General features: G+C 37.2%; 2 protein-coding genes across 6 annotated transcripts in view; one reads left to right on the top strand and one right to left on the bottom strand.

Moving 5' to 3' along the window:
* Nucleotides 1-15,845, bottom strand: part of BRWD3 (bromodomain and WD repeat-containing protein) — a 42,516-nt gene extending 26,671 nt beyond the window's left edge. The window contains exons 1-13 of the mRNA XM_067778711.1: nt 15,623-15,845; nt 15,360-15,418; nt 15,227-15,256; nt 14,441-14,500; nt 10,463-10,709; nt 10,240-10,400; nt 8,972-9,618; nt 8,815-8,911; nt 8,435-8,749; nt 6,365-8,350; nt 6,041-6,300; nt 5,612-5,779; nt 5,254-5,527 (exon numbers count right to left, since the gene is read on the bottom strand). Coding sequence (XP_067634812.1) covers nt 5,254-5,527; nt 5,612-5,779; nt 6,041-6,300; nt 6,365-8,350; nt 8,435-8,749; nt 8,815-8,911; nt 8,972-9,618; nt 10,240-10,400; nt 10,463-10,709; nt 14,441-14,500; nt 15,227-15,256; nt 15,360-15,418; nt 15,623-15,668 — 4,350 coding nt within the window. The 5' untranslated portion in view covers nt 15,669-15,845. The remainder of the gene's footprint in view (nt 1-5,253; nt 5,528-5,611; nt 5,780-6,040; nt 6,301-6,364; nt 8,351-8,434; nt 8,750-8,814; nt 8,912-8,971; nt 9,619-10,239; nt 10,401-10,462; nt 10,710-14,440; nt 14,501-15,226; nt 15,257-15,359; nt 15,419-15,622) is intronic.
* On the top strand, nt 13,544-17,268 carry Dhdds (Dehydrodolichyl diphosphate synthase subunit). 5 transcript variants are annotated; one of them, XM_067778753.1, is made up of 3 exons: nt 13,544-13,940; nt 16,133-16,874; nt 16,960-17,268. In XM_067778753.1, exons 2-3 carry the CDS (start codon nt 16,221-16,223, stop codon nt 17,218-17,220), a joined length of 915 nt encoding a protein of 304 aa, XP_067634854.1. In that variant the 5' UTR covers nt 13,544-13,940; nt 16,133-16,220; the 3' UTR covers nt 17,221-17,268. The 5 variants fall into 5 exon arrangements, with proteins under 5 accessions (XP_067634854.1, XP_067634844.1, XP_067634848.1 ...); XM_067778743.1 differs by lacking the exon at nt 13,544-13,940 and adding an exon at nt 15,039-15,121; XM_067778747.1 differs by lacking the exon at nt 13,544-13,940 and adding an exon at nt 15,234-15,252.
* The last annotated feature ends 41 nt before the right edge of the window (nt 17,269-17,309 follow it).

Here is a 17,309-nt window from a genome sequence, read left to right as displayed (position 1 = left end):
TGCAAACCTAGAAGTCATCAACATCTACATCCCTCCTGCCACCTGTTGCCTCAGTGGATACCGCCCTAATATCAGCGCCATACTCACTGGCAACAATCGCAACATCTTAGGCGATTTTAATGTCCATCACGATCTATGTCATTCAAACTTGCGGGCGGACAGTAGGGGTGAGATGTTGGCCGATCAAATAGAAGAAACGACGTGCTGTACAATAAACGGAGACGCCCCCACACTAACAGACGAGGCTCTGGCGACCCCAAGCTCCTCATGGAACTTGGGGGTGGGGAGGGAGGGATGGCCTGAAGGTTCAATGTGGCCATATAAATCGTTCCAGAGATGGTCGGGCCAGCATCTTAATGGTGCTGAGTTACCGGAGCGTATCGGATCTGTATCCGACAAAGGACCATCACATCGATAACACTCCCGAAAGCCTTCGGGGAGTAACCTAATCGCTACAACAATAACAACAACAACAACGCCCCCACACGTATGGTAGGAAGCTGTCACAGTTCTCCGGATATTTCAATCGTGAGCACAGAACTCGTAAACTGCGTCAACTGTCAGCCGATGGTAACATTGTCATCCGACCATCTGTCTATACTTATTTCGCTCGTCACAGAAAAACGCACTTTCATAAACTTTAAAAAAGGAAAGTTGGACGAATACAAATCCTTTACAGACAACCGCTTTGCTGCCATCCCTATCCCGACTGGGGAGCGTGCTTTCCGCAAGGTCACTGAATCCGCCTCGGCTCGTTTCATTCCCGCCGGTAGAATTCCCGAAATTTGGCCCCACTTCCCGGCGGAGGCCGCAAGTTTAGCGTGACAACGTGACCTTATAAGACAGCTCGATCCCGGCGACCCCCAAATAACGGATATAAACCAACGCATCAGATTGCTTGTGGATGAACGCAAGCGGGCGAAATGGGAGGAGCACCTAAGCGGTTGTAACCTCTCTGCCGGTGAGGGTAAACTTTGGTCCACCGTAAAGTCCCTATCGAATCCGTCTAGGCACAATGACAAAGTTTCCATCGCCTTTGGCGATAAAGTGCTGTCGGATGCGAAAAAATGCGCGAGCGCTTTCTGCCGACAATATATAATGCATTCTAGGGTCGACAAAGATAGACGGAGGGCCAACAGACACGCACAGAAACATAAATTCAGCGCGTCACCAATTACCATCACCGCCAAAGAGGTTGAGGATGCCATCGGTCATGCTAAACCATCCAAAGCAGTGGGCCCAGACGGCATGCCATGCCGATGCTTAAAAGCCTAGGGAAAGAGGGTTTCAAGTATTTAGCACATGTCTTCAACCTGTCTCTTTCCACATTTGTCATACCCGAAAAATGAAAAATGACCAAGGTGGTCCCTCTACTAAAGCCTGGGAAACCAGCTAACATAGGAGAGTGATATCGCCCGATATATCTCCTATCACCAGTAGCCAAGACGCTTGAAGCCATTTTGCTCCCCTACTTCAAAGCAAATTTGCAGCTAGCCTGTCATCAGCATGGCTTCAGAAAACTCCATAGCACCACCACCGCGCTAAATGACATCAGCACCCAGATAAATTACGGTTTAAATCAAAACTCCCACCATAGAACAGTACTCGTTGCGCTAGACCTATCAAAAGCTTTTGATACGGTCAACCATGGCACGTTACTGCAAGACCTGGAAGGGTCTACCCTTCCCCCATGTCTTAAAAGGTGGACCGCAAATTATCTGGGTGGTCGGCAGGCATTGGTGCAATTTAGAAATGAAATATCAAAACCAAGAAGAATTAAACAAGGGGTGCCACAGGGTGGTGTCCTAACCCCACTTTAGTTTAATTTCTACATATCTAAGCTACCTTCGCCACCAGAAGGAGTTATTATCGTTTCCTACGCCGATGACTGCACAATAATGGCCACAGGCGCAGGCCCACAGATCGATGAGCTTTGCAACAGAATAAACGGCTACCTCCCTGTTCTTTCCAGTTTTTTCGCCTCGTGAAACCTGGCATTATCAGCGACTAAATCCTCCGTGACCTTATTTACAACATGGACCTCCCAAATGTCGACCAATTTGAACATCCATGTCGATGGCACTACTCTACCGACTGTCCTACACCCCAAAATCTTGGGTGTGACGTTTGATCAGGATCTACATTTTGGTGAGCATGCAGCTGCAATTGTACCGAAAATTCAGAGCCGTAATAAAATCCTCAAATCCCTTGCTGACAGTACTTGGGGAAAAGACAAAGAAACGCTCATTACCACATACAAAGCAATTGGCCAGCCGATTGCATGCTAGGCGTCCCCTATATGGTCGCCAAGCCTAAAAACTACCCACTGGAAGAAGCTACAGGCCTGCCAAAACACTGCTCTCAGAACCGCCACGGGCTATCTTCTTATGTCCCCAGAACACCATCTACATAATGAGGCGAGAATACTCCCCATCAGGGAGAGAAATGAGATGCTAACCAAACAGTTCCTGTTGAATACCCAGAAACCTTGGCATCCCAACAGACATCTGATTGATGAGCCAACACCGCCTAGGGTCTTAAAGAGTCATCTACGTAAGCATTTTGAGGAAATACAGCACCTGAGAGCTCAGCCGTATGAAGCCAAAAAGACAAGCAGGTCCTCAGTGAACTCCACAAACAGGCGTCGGACCTTTATGCCGGGAATTGCCCGGTGAATCCAGTACTCAAAGAACAGTACCCAAAACTTGCGGAAGAGGAACGCACACTCCCCAGGGAAACGCGAGTCTCTAGCTCAACTTCGATCTGGATACTGTAACAGGTTAAACCTTTACCTATCCAGAATCAACCCCGACATAAAAATCATATGTCCTGCTTGTAATGTGTCCCCACATGACACCAACCTTTTTTTAATTGTAATATGGAACCAACGCCTCTAACTATTATAAAAAAAAAAATTAGCAAAATCGATGCAACCATTCTCGAGTTCAGCGACTCATTTTTACATTACAAGTTTACAAAATATAATAATTGTTCCTATCGAGTGCACTTGGTAAAATTGTCATACCTTTGTTTCGAAATAAACATGCGCCCACGTATTTAAGGCATTATCTTTAGATCCATTAATGATCGTTACGCATGTATAATTCCGCGGAAATATTCTTGTCGTTTCATTTTATTCGAATTTCAAATAAAAAAGTCATATTTTAAGTTTTCTCTCCCAAGATGCGGTGTTGCTGGGCATTAGGAATCTTGAATTAAACTAATTATTCCTTAATTAAATTTATTTTTTCTTTTAACCACCCTTAGTCTCCAAAATACCATTAGCTCAAAATTATAAAGTGTAAGAAAAATTTAGTTTTCATCGACCTCTAAATCTAAGTTTTGCGAGCTCATCTTGGGCCACACATTTTCCACAAAATTATCGGAATTTTGATTCAAATCAAAAATACAAAATTTTTTTTTTTTTTGAAACACGGTATTGTACTCATATAAATTAAAAAAAAAATGTGCTAAAAATTTATAATTGTTGCATTACAACTTTTAAATTCCAATAAAAGTTTTTATCGGGTTTTAGCGATAATAGAAATATGAAAATGCTGCCGATCTACTGTGAAGCGATTATGGTCTTAAAGCCCAGACACATAAGCACTTTTTCATATAGATGAGTTTAACACATGCTTATGCATTATGAGTAGATTGCACGTAGTTTTATGGAAAACGGTAGAATGAGCGACACTGGCGCCATCTGATATTGAAAAGTAGCCAAATTTTGTTACAAACAAAGCATAAGAACAAGAATGTGACATTTGTTTTGGTTAAGGGTGTTGACACACTTTGCAAGTGAAATTATTTTGCCCACTGGTTGGTAAATTTTCTAACATTTTTCGCAAGTAAAAACTGTAATATAACAAATGAATACGACACAAAATATGTTATCAAGTATCTTTGTTGTATAGGGATAATGTTTATACCAGTGCTTTGCGAAATTTTTTATGTGAATGGGCAAGGCGAAATAAACTTAAATTGCCAAGTCTGAAGTTCTTTCATATTTACAAACGCAACATCTTGGTTGATTGTGGCGATGTTATTGGAATGCATAAGCTTGTGTTAAGCGCATCTTTATGAAAAATGTCATTGTACCGCGGCCTGAAAGTCACATTATTATGGAAAGGCTTTATTTAACTCATATTCATGCCAAATCAACATTCTAACGAATTTTGCAACCTTTTAATAAATTTTCACTTAAAATGGTTTGCATCACTATAGCCACGGTGCACATGAACTGAATTTAAATTAAAGTTCAATACGTCTATTAGAATTATTTTGGGATGAATTTAGGTTTGTCTCCAAGTTGTTTTAGTTTAATACAGATTTTTTTTTGGGCAATTCCGTCATTGTTACTTCTTTTTTTAAGAATCAATCGGGATCGTTTTCGGGATGATTTCAGGGGTATGCCCGGACGATTTCCGGGCTATTTTGAGATCATTTCGGTGGCATCTAACCATCATTTCAGGACTATTTCCGGAAATATGTTCCCTTTCTTGAAGTTTCTTATTTCCTAGATTGGTCTAATTGGATTAAATTGTGAGAACGGATGACAATTTAATTAGAATACGGTTGGCCATATAGGACGGACCGCTTACCCATCTTCAATTTTCCATTTTTAGTGCTACCTAAAATGTCCGAAGCTACCAAAACGCCATCAACTTTTGTTATTCTTATGAATCCCAGCCATTTTGGAGTTTATTGGTAAGTATTAAATCACGTGTGCAATAAACTCAGTTTATGACCCAATGTGAACATAATTTTATGGATCCGTTTCATGTTATATGATCTGATCTCTAAAATAGGTTAGTTGGATTAAAGTTTCATAGTTTCAATTTTATAGTTTGAGTGGAAATGGTTTTCCAGACGTGATCCGACGATACTGCCCCAAATTCCGAATCTATTAAAATATATTTAGTCGTCGAAATTTTCATTTGAACTCAGTTCAGGCCATCGTATAGCAATATACTTACGAGCGGCATTCAATTTAGCATTTTTCAATAAATTATTGTTGCTATGGTTCAATTTACTTAGTGCTTTCATTCATTTCTCAAAAATATGAGTTAGGGCCTTTTCACAGCAATGTAACGATAACATAAATAAAAATCAAAACTTCATATTTTTTAAATTAAAATTTGGTTTACACGCAAATAAAATATACAAAGGTGCGGAAGACATACAAACAAAGTAACAATATCTCAAAACAAAATATTTAAGGAGAGATATGGGAACAAATTTTCGACTTACTTGTGAACGTTTATTAGTATTATAGTTACGCGAATTTTGAAATATTAGGCGCACATCTTTCGCAAAATCTATAGGATCTTCATAATTTCCACCGAGCAAATCCTCTTTTACTGTTCTCAAATCCATTGGTGACGCGATTATTTCCAAATAATCAGGAAATTCAAGTGTATCCACGGGCTCACGGAAGGGCAATGAATCATTACGTTGCCACATTAATTCCAATAGTTGACGACAATCACATCGCCAATCACCATCTGAACGTATGCGACTTGATCTGTTGTAAAGAAAAAAATAAATAATAATTATTCGAATAATTCTACCAGATTAGTATGGATGGGATGTACACTTTAATACAAACCTTCGTGTAGCTGACATTTTCATCTTTTGACGTGCCGCAGCCGATGTTGATGGACCTGTACTTGTCGAAGGGACAACATCAGATTCATTGTCGTTTTCAGTTTCTGATGAGTGATAAACATCGACCAGTTGATGATAAACAGCAGCAACATCAATGTCGTTTGGCTCTCTGTAATAAAATTAAAACATGATTTTAATAATCGGGGATTGCCCATATTGCTTTTCTAAATGTATGAAAACATTTATTTGAAGCGATTTTTTAATTTTATAATTTATTTAATAATTTGGGAAAAATTTAAACAACGTGACATCTTGTCCGTCCTGATGTCACACTGTTTAAATTTTTCCCAAATTATTAAAAAAATTAAAACATGTTTATATGTGCGTTAAAATTCTCGTTAAAGTTCGGCAACTACTTCTTTCAACTTACCTGATTATGCGTAAACAAAGATCGGTTATGATACGTGCATGTTTAACAATATTTGTATGGGAACGATTATATTTTTCGGCATTTGTTGCCAAGTAACGCACATCGAATTGAGCTGAAGTTATGCGACGATAGAAATGATTTTCGAAACGTGATTTTATTGTAGTTAAATCGATTGGGTATTCAATGAAATAGGCATAGTCAGGATAAACATTTAAATCAACTGGAGCCAGAAAATGTTCAGCTATGGAGAGACGCATGACCTATGGAAAAAAATACTCTCTCACTAGCGAACTAACTTCAAAATATGAATAGGTTTTTACTTACCTGTTCTAATCCATTTATAATGCGTCGACACGAACCGTCTCGATCTCCCCGATGCCATTCCTCCGATTTTGGTTGATACAAAGTTGCACGTATTTCCCCCTGCAACACAGGTACTGCACCACCTACCTCATCGGGCAAACGATTCTCATCAATTGGTTCCATATCCCAAGGACTCATGTATTCATATTCGCCATTATCCCAACGCACACGAAAACACATAAAATAAGAGTCAGGAAAATCAGCAGAAATTGCGTAACGTGATTCAATTTGTCCCATCCACCAACCATCACCGATCATGCAACGAAAACGATCACCAACAGTCCAATTACGCTGCACTGCCAAATCGAAAGTTTGACGTAGTACCAAAAAATCAAGTACATCTGGCATATCATGATATTTTATTTTGAATGAGGTGCCAGTCATATTGCCATCATCATCAATCATTGCTAATTTAAGGCAACACAAACGTGGTGGTCGTATTTCATATTTAATGCCAATCACTCGTACAAATTCACGATCGCGCAAGGTACGAAAATTCCACGGCTCTGAGCTATGTGTTAGTTTGTATACCTTTTTCACCCGTACGGCTTCCAAATAACGCTGATGCCCTTGTCGAAAGTACACGACTTCATCACCCATTTGTGGATAATAAGGTGCTTTGCGTGGTATTACCTCCGATAGCCATTCGGCAGGACGATATAACTCTGGTATTTCCCCATTGGGTGCTGGAGGTGGTATTATAATGCGCTTGCTACGCTTAGAAATCTTTACAGCAGCAGCAGTACCAGCACCAGCAGATGTAGTCGCCTGTTCTGTGGTCTCATCACTGCTGTCGTCGCTAAATGTGCGTCGTCTTGATAAAGGTTTACGTTTCGAACGTTTTGGAGGTTCCAAATTTGGTCCAGGCGTAGCAGCTACCCAATCTGAATAGTCAGAGCTTTCTGTATCTGAGTCATCTGAAGATTCTTCCAAATTTTCTTCTACATTCGAATAACTAGTATCTCCTGATGATGAATTACTTTCCTCATACTCTTCCTCTTCTTCTGGTGGTGGTGGCGCATCTACTTCTTCCTGATCACGTACTGCACGTGTACGATAAGCCGGTTGAGATTGACTACCTTGCCCTTGACGGCGTCTGGCACGCATTCCACCAGCTCCAATACCATTATTACGCGTATTACGTTGACGACTGCTGCTAGATTGTGCGCCGGCCACACTACCTGTATTAATCATAATCGGACGCCTACGCATCTCCCGCTTATATTCCTGCATCTCATATTGCCCAGCAGCATAAACGATTTGTTTGAGGTTTTGTAATTGTTGGTACTTCATTGGTCGTACATAAATACGGCGAAAATATTTAATTTGTGTAGGTTGAATGGGTTGTTGTTGGTCGGCATTAAGCAGCACCAATTGCTGTTCACTGGCAGTACGTACACGACCCTGGCGTGTAGAGCTACTTGTTTCAATTTGACGGCCAGATGTATCATCAAAGCTATGACGTGAAGGACCCCCTGCTCCTGCGGCTACAGAGCGACTACTTGATGGACGATTATTAGAATCCGGTGCATTATCCTGCCCTTGTCGATTGGCAAGTGCTTCTATAAGACGATCTAACTGTGAATGATTGCTTGGTTGATTGCTTCCACCAGAGGGTGAAGGTGGCGCAGCGCCTTGCCGGTTTGCTAGTACGGCAATTAAACGATCAATATGTGAAAAACTACCTCCACCGCCATTCAGATTTGGATCAGTAACTGTGCCATCATCACCGACCGTTAATATTTGTCTCAACTGGTCATTTGTGCAATTTTCACGTCCAGGCACAAATCGTTGATATTGTATTGGGTAAGGATTACCTTCTGAATTTACGAGAAATGGGGGAGGCATAAGATGTGGCATAACTTGTGTCTGTTCATCAACAACATATTGAGATACATCGCGCATTAAAGGGCGATAATCCGTGTGAAAAAATAGTTCATTCGGAAGCTGGATTTAAAAATGTAAATGCCAAAAATGATATGATAGTAAGGTTAACAAGATAAAATTTATCTTTGAATATCTGATACATACAAGTTTATATTTATCCGGACCGATGCCTAGTCCATAAATAAGCAAATGTCCATGAGAATCTGTAGCGGCAATCATTGTGCCATCTGGTGACCATTTCGCATCAAACACACCACCATGTCCTTGACCATCAATGTCATTCAGAAATTCTGCAACTGAAACACCATTATCAATGTCCCATAAAAAGACTTGTCCATCGTGACCAGCAGAAAGTAGTACGTGGTCATCTTTCGGATTCGATTCCAATACATAGAGTTCATCTTTGTGTCCACGCAATACCCGGTGTAATTTACCAGTTTTTGAGTGCCAAATTTTTATCTAATATAAAAAAGATTGTTTAATAAAACTAAAAATCTTAAAATAATTTATAAACCTGAACTCACGGTAAAATCATTAACGGCTGTAATAACATATTTGTCCGAGCAGTCCCATGCAACCATAGTAACTTTCAGTTTTTTTCCTTCTTCCAGGGGAGGGCAACTGCAAATATTTTTAGTTTGTTTAACAATGATTCTTAATCATTTCACAATATAAATTTACCTTGGTAAACGTTCTGTCATGCACAGTTTAATACATTTCCATTGCTGTGATTCGAAATTCCAAATATGAGCAGTACCATCTTTACTACCAGATATGAAACGTAACCCTCGATGTGACCACTGTACTGAATCCACTGCATCTGTATACGCCTCCGATTCTAGTATACGTTTAGGTCCATCTTCAGACATAATATAAACACGTACATGATGATCAGCGGAACCAGCTGCCAGAAACATTCCACCTGGCGAGAAGGTCGTACACATCATTTGAGCTTGTCCTGGGCGCAATTTTTCGTGATATTGTATCGGTTTTGGGGCGAACGTTATTTTTTGACCACGTGGCGTCGAATATTGCCAAAATGCAATTGAACCATCCGTACTGGTGGTAACCAAATATTTTAGATCACTACGTGGTGAAGGACAAAAATTCACTGAAGTTATCATGCCAGTATGCCCTGACAGCACAGCTATTGGTGAAGTTGTCTGCATGTCCCAAACACGCAGTATGCGATCTAAAGATCCAGCTGCTAACATTGTATTATCAAGATTAATGGCGATATCTGTTATTTCAGCTGAAGCTCCACGAAGCGTAGCCAGTAGACGACCATCCAACGCGGACCAAATTTTTATGAGCAAATCATCGGCACCCTAAAATAATAAATTTGTATTTAAATGCTAAAATGTGTAAGCTTATCTGGGTAAACTGAACCATGTTTTTATAACCTCTTCGATTTCTTTTGGTATGTGATTTATGGTTGAAGGTGCTTCGAGTACACTTGTCTTAAGGCATGCCTGTCGTAAGAAGTAACTAAAATTCAGAGACCCAAAGGTTCGAGGGACAAAAAGTCTTTCCTCCAGCAGTTCTAGCTTTGCTCATTCACACATTCATATTTTGTGTCCTATTCATTTGTCAAATTGCAGTTTTAACTGTGAAAAATTATAGAAAAGTACCAACTAGTGGAAAAAATAATTTTACTTGCAAAGTGTGAAAGGACTATTAGCCAAAGCAAATGTCGAATTATTCTTTTCATGCTTTGCTTGCAACAAAAGTTGGAGGTGTCGCATCTTCCGTTCTCCATAAATATACGTGCGTTTTACAAATCATAGATACTTCCTACCGATTTTCGGCTTGTTATGGTTATGTGTGTGAAAATAGAAAGCAAAGGTATTCGCTAGAAATTTCATAAATAGCCCTAACATCTGAGTGTGAAATGGCATAGTAGCTCAAAATCGAAGAGCTTATTGAAAAACCGGCACTCCAAAACTTACAGTTATGATATATCGACCGGTGCGATCAAATAGCACGCAATACACGGACGATAAGTGTCCTACAGTGCGTTTCAATAGTTTTGTTTTACTATACAAGCTAATAGGTACAAGCAATTTGCGACGTATCGGACCACCATATTCACGACCAATTAAAACTTTCTCTGTAAATATAAATGAAATTAATATGACAGCAAAACTATGTTCATTATGCACATTAACTTACGTAAATTGTGTATGGGTTTTGTTACCGCAGAATCTGGCAAAGCTACACCATGTAAACGTGTACAATAATCCAACAAGGATCTTGAACGGAAAATACTTTCTTCGCTGCGCAATAAACTTTGCCGGCCGGCACCAAGTAAGGATACTATTCCATATACAGCTGGTGGCAAATCTTTGTCTAATATCGGTCCTATGCGGCCACATATTTCCAGCAAATGATTGGATCCGATATGTGCGTATTTTTGTTCCTAAATGATAAGACGTGCGAAATTATTTTGATATATTTATGTTTATACAATAAATATAAATAACTCAGCAAAAGGGTATAAAATAAACAGCTGCTAATTTATATATAAAACAAGGGCGAATGCCAAAGCAAAGTAAATAAAAAAAAATCCACCACGAAGTACTAGAGCGGTTCTTTCACATATGTTGAATAATAAATGTGTGCTCCCTTTCTCACTACCAGCGAATTTGGATATAACACGGAAGAGTACACACTATGTTATACAAATGTGAATATGCTGCAGGCAGTGTTGCCGGTTCTTCAAAAAAAATCTAAATATATTTTTTAGCGATTTTAATTTTTTGAAGCGTTTTTCCTTTTTGTACATTTTACCGTCTAGAGGTTTAAATATTTTAAGTTTTTCAGATAAAGCTAGTTATCCAGGCCGAAAGAGAATGCTCAAGAAGATATATGTATTACTTTGGTTTTATTTGGAAATATATATTTTCTTTCATGTATTCATTTCCTTTGCAAGAAGTTATAATTTTAATTTCATGCATTTTATTTTTAAAATATCATTTAAAAAAATTACGCTTATTGCAAGAAAAATGTTCAGCCTACAAGAAACGAAAAGCCTACAATCAGTGAGTGTGCCTCTCCAGTAAAACAATTGCATTATTATCTGTTTATTTTATTTAGAGAAAGCTTAGTACTTATATAAATATGGGAACGGTGGAAAAATAATGATAGGTGATTACTTTTGCAATACTTGTCAACTTGTTTTCGTCTCTAATATTCCCGGGTTTTCAGTGCGTGTTTAAACTGAGATGAGCAGCAAAATTGTATGCTATCGAGCAAAGTGGCAAGGTTAAACTCTAGTCCACTTTAACCGGAGTTTAAACTCGCACTGAAAAACTGGGCATAAGGCCCACTTGCCACTTATCTTTTTAACTCAGAGTTAACCTTACATGAGGGGTGACACTGATACATTTTATATACATTTTTTAAGTTAACTCTGAGTTAAGAAAGATAACTTGGAAGTCAGCAAGTGGGTCTAATAGCGTTTATGGCAAAAGTGTACTTTTGTACGCTGCGCAAGGGTGCTAATGAATTTTTATTATCATTGACAGCGCGTTTGTAAAATCAGCTAATACACAGGGTAGCCATTTATGTTCTTTGCATGCACTATAAATTTTGAAAATTTTCTGGGGTAGGAGTAATTCGATTAAGGCTTTACCATTTACTTAGGCAACAATTTATTTCAGAAAAGAACACGTAAAATTTTCAATTGGTTTTTGTACTGGATGCAGAAGAAAGTATATATTTCACATCCCATTCAGTTTTTATATTTATTTATACAATTTTGTCGCATGAAAAATTGAAGGAACAACAGTTGGCAAAGTAAAACAAATTGCCAACATGTTAGAAAATCAAGTTTTGATATAAAATTTTCGATACCGTTGGACAATGTCCGATTTTCCTTATTTGTAATTTTAATTGTTAAACGGCAGACACAGCCGTTTTGAGTGAAACCACAACCAAGGCCAATTCAGTACCAGGTGTTGTTATACTCATCAGCTAATTGCTTCTTGTTTTTTTTCATACAACGCCTTGGTACAACAATGGGCGCTTTCAGGAAACACAAATGTTGAGCAGTCGTTGAGTGATAACTTGCTGAATGCACCGTTTACGAGTTACGAACCACTCAACGGTTGGATTTTTACGTCAAAGTACTGAGCAGATATATTTTTCGCTACATTTGCTCAACGCTCCTTTGACATTTTAAAGTGTTGGTTATGAATAAAATGTTTCTTTTTAATATAATGGTGAAGTGTAAAAGATAATTTAAGAAGAACATTCCTTAAAATTTAAGGATAGTTATTTCATTTGACAGTTGGCCCAACCCGCCGTTCATAAAACAGAACTTTTATCTCTTGATTGGAGGAAACATGTTAGCAACATGTATTTTTCTCTGGAATACTGTTTTCACACAGAAACTTAATGATCTCATTTCACCTTCTAATGAAATCGTAAATTTTTTGCTTTCACACAGAAGTAACTGCTCGATTAATATGAAGGATGAAATGTCAAGCGAATAAAATGACAATGCTTTGACAATCATGTACTTGTAAATTCGATGGTCAAATGTCAAAATCGTACTGCGCCGGTAGTTGATGTACCAAATCAAATAAAAAAGGTTATAATCAGCTGTTCGATGCGGCCACCTTGTATCGTTCCGCCATGTAGACAATGACATTTTTTTGGCAAATGACATTTTTAAGCACTGAACACACCAAAAACTAAGAAGCGGAAAGCTGCCAACAGAGTTGCATTGTGCTTTTGACTTCATTAAGCATTCGATTAGCTACTAATGAAATAATTATAGATTCGAATTTTGTAGGGAAGATTGAGATCAATAAGCGTCTTAATGTAGAAATCTGCCTTTATTATTCAATAAGCCGTCTGTGTGAAAACAGTAGAAGATCAATTAATCGAAATTAATGAAAATCGCCTAAAAGGTTTGATGTGGTCATATAAATCGTTCCCCAAGATGGTCGGGCTAGTACCTTAATGGCGCTTGTTACCGGAACGTACCGGATTTATATTCGGCAAAGGACTACACCACCGATAACACTCCCCAAAACATTCGGGTAGTGTCTTTCATCATACTGATTTAATAATTATTATTTTCCGTCCCTGATTATAACAAATTGTATTTATGGTAATTAATTTTCAATTTTTTGGTACTTTTTTGTTTGGTACTACTGTGGCAACACCAAACGTAGTCAAAATGTCTTCCCACATCGTGAGCCAACCGAGTTAAATTTTCTTTCATATGATGACTTATTTTTTATTTTAATTTCATTAAAGTTTTAATTTAATAAAAACATTTGAATTTTTCTACGAATATTTAGTTAATTTAGCATTACGTTTGCGTTCGTTTGACATTTTTTTTTTGCATATTTTTGATTTATAATTGAATGTTTTCTTCTGTTATTTTAATTTATGTGGAATATTACGTATTTTTCAATAATCAAAGCAATTATAATGTTATTATTTAATCAATTTGCTGCATTTTAAGTAATCAATAAATGCAGCCACCCTTGAAATGTCAAAGCAACATGGCGGCGAGGCGACCGCGTACATATGCAATGAGCTATTAACAAAAGGAACTACACTTGCGATCGCGGCAAATGTTTATTTATAAAAATTCCTTTCAACATCTAAACACTGTGCTCCAGGAAATTTTTAAGTATGTGAAAACTATAATTTTGTATACCTTTGAGAGCGTATACATGTTTTTTTTAAACGGTGGCAACACAGTGGGGCAAAACGCAATGCTAAATTGTGTACCAATTAGAATTTCAAAAAAAAAAATATTTTTAAATAAAGTTAGTTTTGCGGAATAGTAGCAAATGAAAGTCAAGTTAGCTAACGCAATAAAATTTTTTTTTTTATATATATTTAAAAGTTTGCTTAAAAATTGTTCCACTGTGCGTTAACCAGATAATTTCTTAAATAATATTATTGTATGTAAGCCACAATATACACTTGTACATATATCAACTTTTAAATAACCACGTTTGTAATTTATGTGAAATATCTTTTTATACTTTTCTTTGTTATTCATTTTTGATATATAAAAAATATCATTCATTGAAAATAATTGTAATTTGTTAATCAACTTTTAATATTCAAAATAAAATATTAAATAACCAATCAAGAAAACTTTAAATGTAAATAAACACTCACCAATTCTGCAAAACTTTGCTCATGCTCATTACCCAGCCAGTCAGTGCGTCTTTGTAGTACCTGAGAATTGTATTTAAAAGGGAATGAAAGGAAACAACAATTAAAAACTACTTTTAAAATGTAACTAACTATAGTTATTTCGGTTATGCTTATGAATCTTATTCTCCTTTGCACTATCCTACATAGAATCGCAAATTTCTTTGCTCCAGGAATCTTCTTTTTGAAAAATAGTGTTTAAGAAGACACAGTAAAGAATAATGCCAAAACAAAACCGAAAAAATATAAACAAAGCATGCAATACTAATATTTTATTTTTTGTGCCTGCACAAACCCCATTAGGGAAACCAGTCTCTTTAGAGTACGCTTACTTTTAAACTAAATAAGAACACAAGTTTTATGATCCTTCACGATCTTCCTTGTCCCACTATTCCACATACAAATATAATCGGTAACAAAGTTAATTTATAGGCAAGTGTCTGCCGTCATGTACTAGAGAAAGTGCTTCCGAATTTCTGTACAGCTATAGCACATATAGGCAATGGTGACTGCGTACACGCTACTTTAAAAGCAATTTGCAATTTCTAACTTTAGTATTGTTTTAGACATTGAAATATGTGGACGTAGCTTATTGAAACTGGTGCTATGGCGGTTAATGTGAATATCTAGTATGAATACAATAAAGTACGCAAGTTTGTTGACAAACTTTATGAATGCGACCGCTTTATGGAACTACGCTAATTATTTGTGCATCAACATTTTTTTTTTTAATTTCAGTGCCATGCTCACCTTTTTCTGTTCCAATTCATGCACAAGTACCTAAATGGATAAATATATATATTTTAATTTTTATACAAACGCTATTTTTTGCAGTATTTCTCAAATAGTAATGAATTGATAAAAACACAATGCAAGCGCTCACCTCAGCTGTTTCCCGCAGCGGCCCTGAAGCCAGAAACTTTGATATGAGAAAATAAAGTTCTGTAATAAATAAAATAATTGATAAATTTATTGAAATTATTTTTAGATTTAGTTATGCTATTAAATTAAAATGCATAATAAACATTTAATTTCACTTCGGTGCAATGGCTTGTCTGCCATCGCTTCCTTGTTCCACTGTTCTTAAGCATCGTCAATTTTTGTGCAGTAGCCTGCCATTTTCAGCAAGATTATCTTACAACTTACCAGGTGTAACAAGTCTTTCCGCCACAAGTTGTTTGTCACTATCCATTTTGCAATATTTATACAATTAATTGCGACATTGAATAACTTTTTTAATTACTTATTTTTTGTCTAAATCGAAAATTATTTCAGAGTAAATTCTACCGAATGAATGAAAAGTTTCTTCTTCTGCTAATACAGTCTTCGTCACCTCATATTCTTGTCGTTTATCTATTCATTGTGCTTCGTGCCTCGTTCGTTTCCCTGCGAGCTGTGGTGAGTTTGTTGGGTTTGTACAATGACATTTGGAGTTCAACTAGAAAGAAAGGGATGGCTATTTTATAATCATATTAAATTTTGACTCTGTTACTTCCACGATTTAAAAAAAAAATAATCTTAAGTATTTTAAAAGCATTTTGCAGTTGTTCCGTATTAATTAAAAATCAGTTGTGCAAATTATTATTATTTGATACAAAGTAAACCCTAGAATAGAACGCCTGCAAATGACGGACATTTTTGATATTCCCTATCCAGCCATATTTAGTACTGCGGATGTCACAAGATTATAAATTTCTGCATTCATAAGAAACACCTTCCTGAATAGTGACCATTGCATTGAAGAATGTCTTGGGTATCGGACTATCAATACAAGTGGTATGAGACGATTGCCTTGAATATAGTACGCGCCGGTGGTTATATACCCAGGCACATTGCTTTTGTTATGGACGGTAATCGTCGCTACGCCAAGTCCCACCATTTACGTAAAATAGATGGACATTCACATGGTTTTGAAAAATTGGCAAATTGTTTGCGATGGTGTTTGGATTTAGGAATAAAAGAGGTGACTACATTTGCCTTTAGTATCGAGAATTATAAGCGCTCCGCTGAAGAAGTTAATGGTTTGCTTGATTTAGCACGTGAAAAGTTTGGCAAAATATTACTTGAAGAACGTAAACTGGAGGAGCACGGCGTACGTATACGTGTAATTGGCAATATAGAACTGCTACCAGAAGATTTACAAACATTGATATCCAAAGTTATGATCCAAACCGGAAACAATGACAAGCTCTTCCTCAATATTGCCTTCTCGTACACGTCGCGCGATGAAATGACACAATCTGTAGAAACTGTGCTCAAACTAGGAGATAACCTAGAAATAGATGATATAAGTGAACGTCTTATTGAAGAATGTCTCTACACGCGACATTCTCCACCGCCGGATTTACTTTTTCGTACATCGGGTGAGAGTCGAATTAGCGATTTTATGATGTGGCAGGTAATAAATTATACGTATATTGGCTTAAACATAGAGACATTATCCATATACATAACTATATCTTGTTCTTTTTTATGTCTTCCAGCTTTCAACAACTGTTTTGTATTTTACAAATATTCTTTGGCCACAAATAACACTTTGGAATTTTTTGTGTGGTATATTTGCATATCAACGTGTATGCGTGCGATTAGAACCTTTTAAAAAGCATAAGCGCTTGGAACATGCTCAACATGCTAGGGAGTGTAACTACTATTCGGAACGTGTGCAACGTTTTGTACAAAAGCTGGATAGTTTTAGAAAAGACCTATTATTAAGTCTATCTTCAAGAAATTATGTCGCATCATGAAAACCACGCATTTGTACATATATAAAGTTCTAGGTGTGACGAAACCAACATAGAGTTTTATACAATTATTGCTCATATTAGTCTTTTGC

Source organism: Eurosta solidaginis, chromosome 1 (genome assembly GCF_040869045.1).
Source record: "Eurosta solidaginis isolate ZX-2024a chromosome 1, ASM4086904v1, whole genome shotgun sequence".
Taxonomy (NCBI): Eukaryota; Metazoa; Arthropoda; class Insecta; order Diptera; family Tephritidae; genus Eurosta; species Eurosta solidaginis.
The sequence above is the reverse complement of the archived record's forward strand: the minus strand, read 5'-3'. Positions and strand labels throughout refer to the sequence as shown.

Coding starts and splice junctions, on each gene's coding strand:
- Dhdds (XM_067778753.1), top strand. CDS start 16,221: ATGTCTTGGGTATCGGACTATCAATACAAGTGGTATGAGACGATTGCC. Junction 16,875..16,959: donor GCGATTTTATGATGTGGCAG/GTAATAAATTAT, acceptor TATGTCTTCCAG/CTTTCAACAACTGTTTTGTA.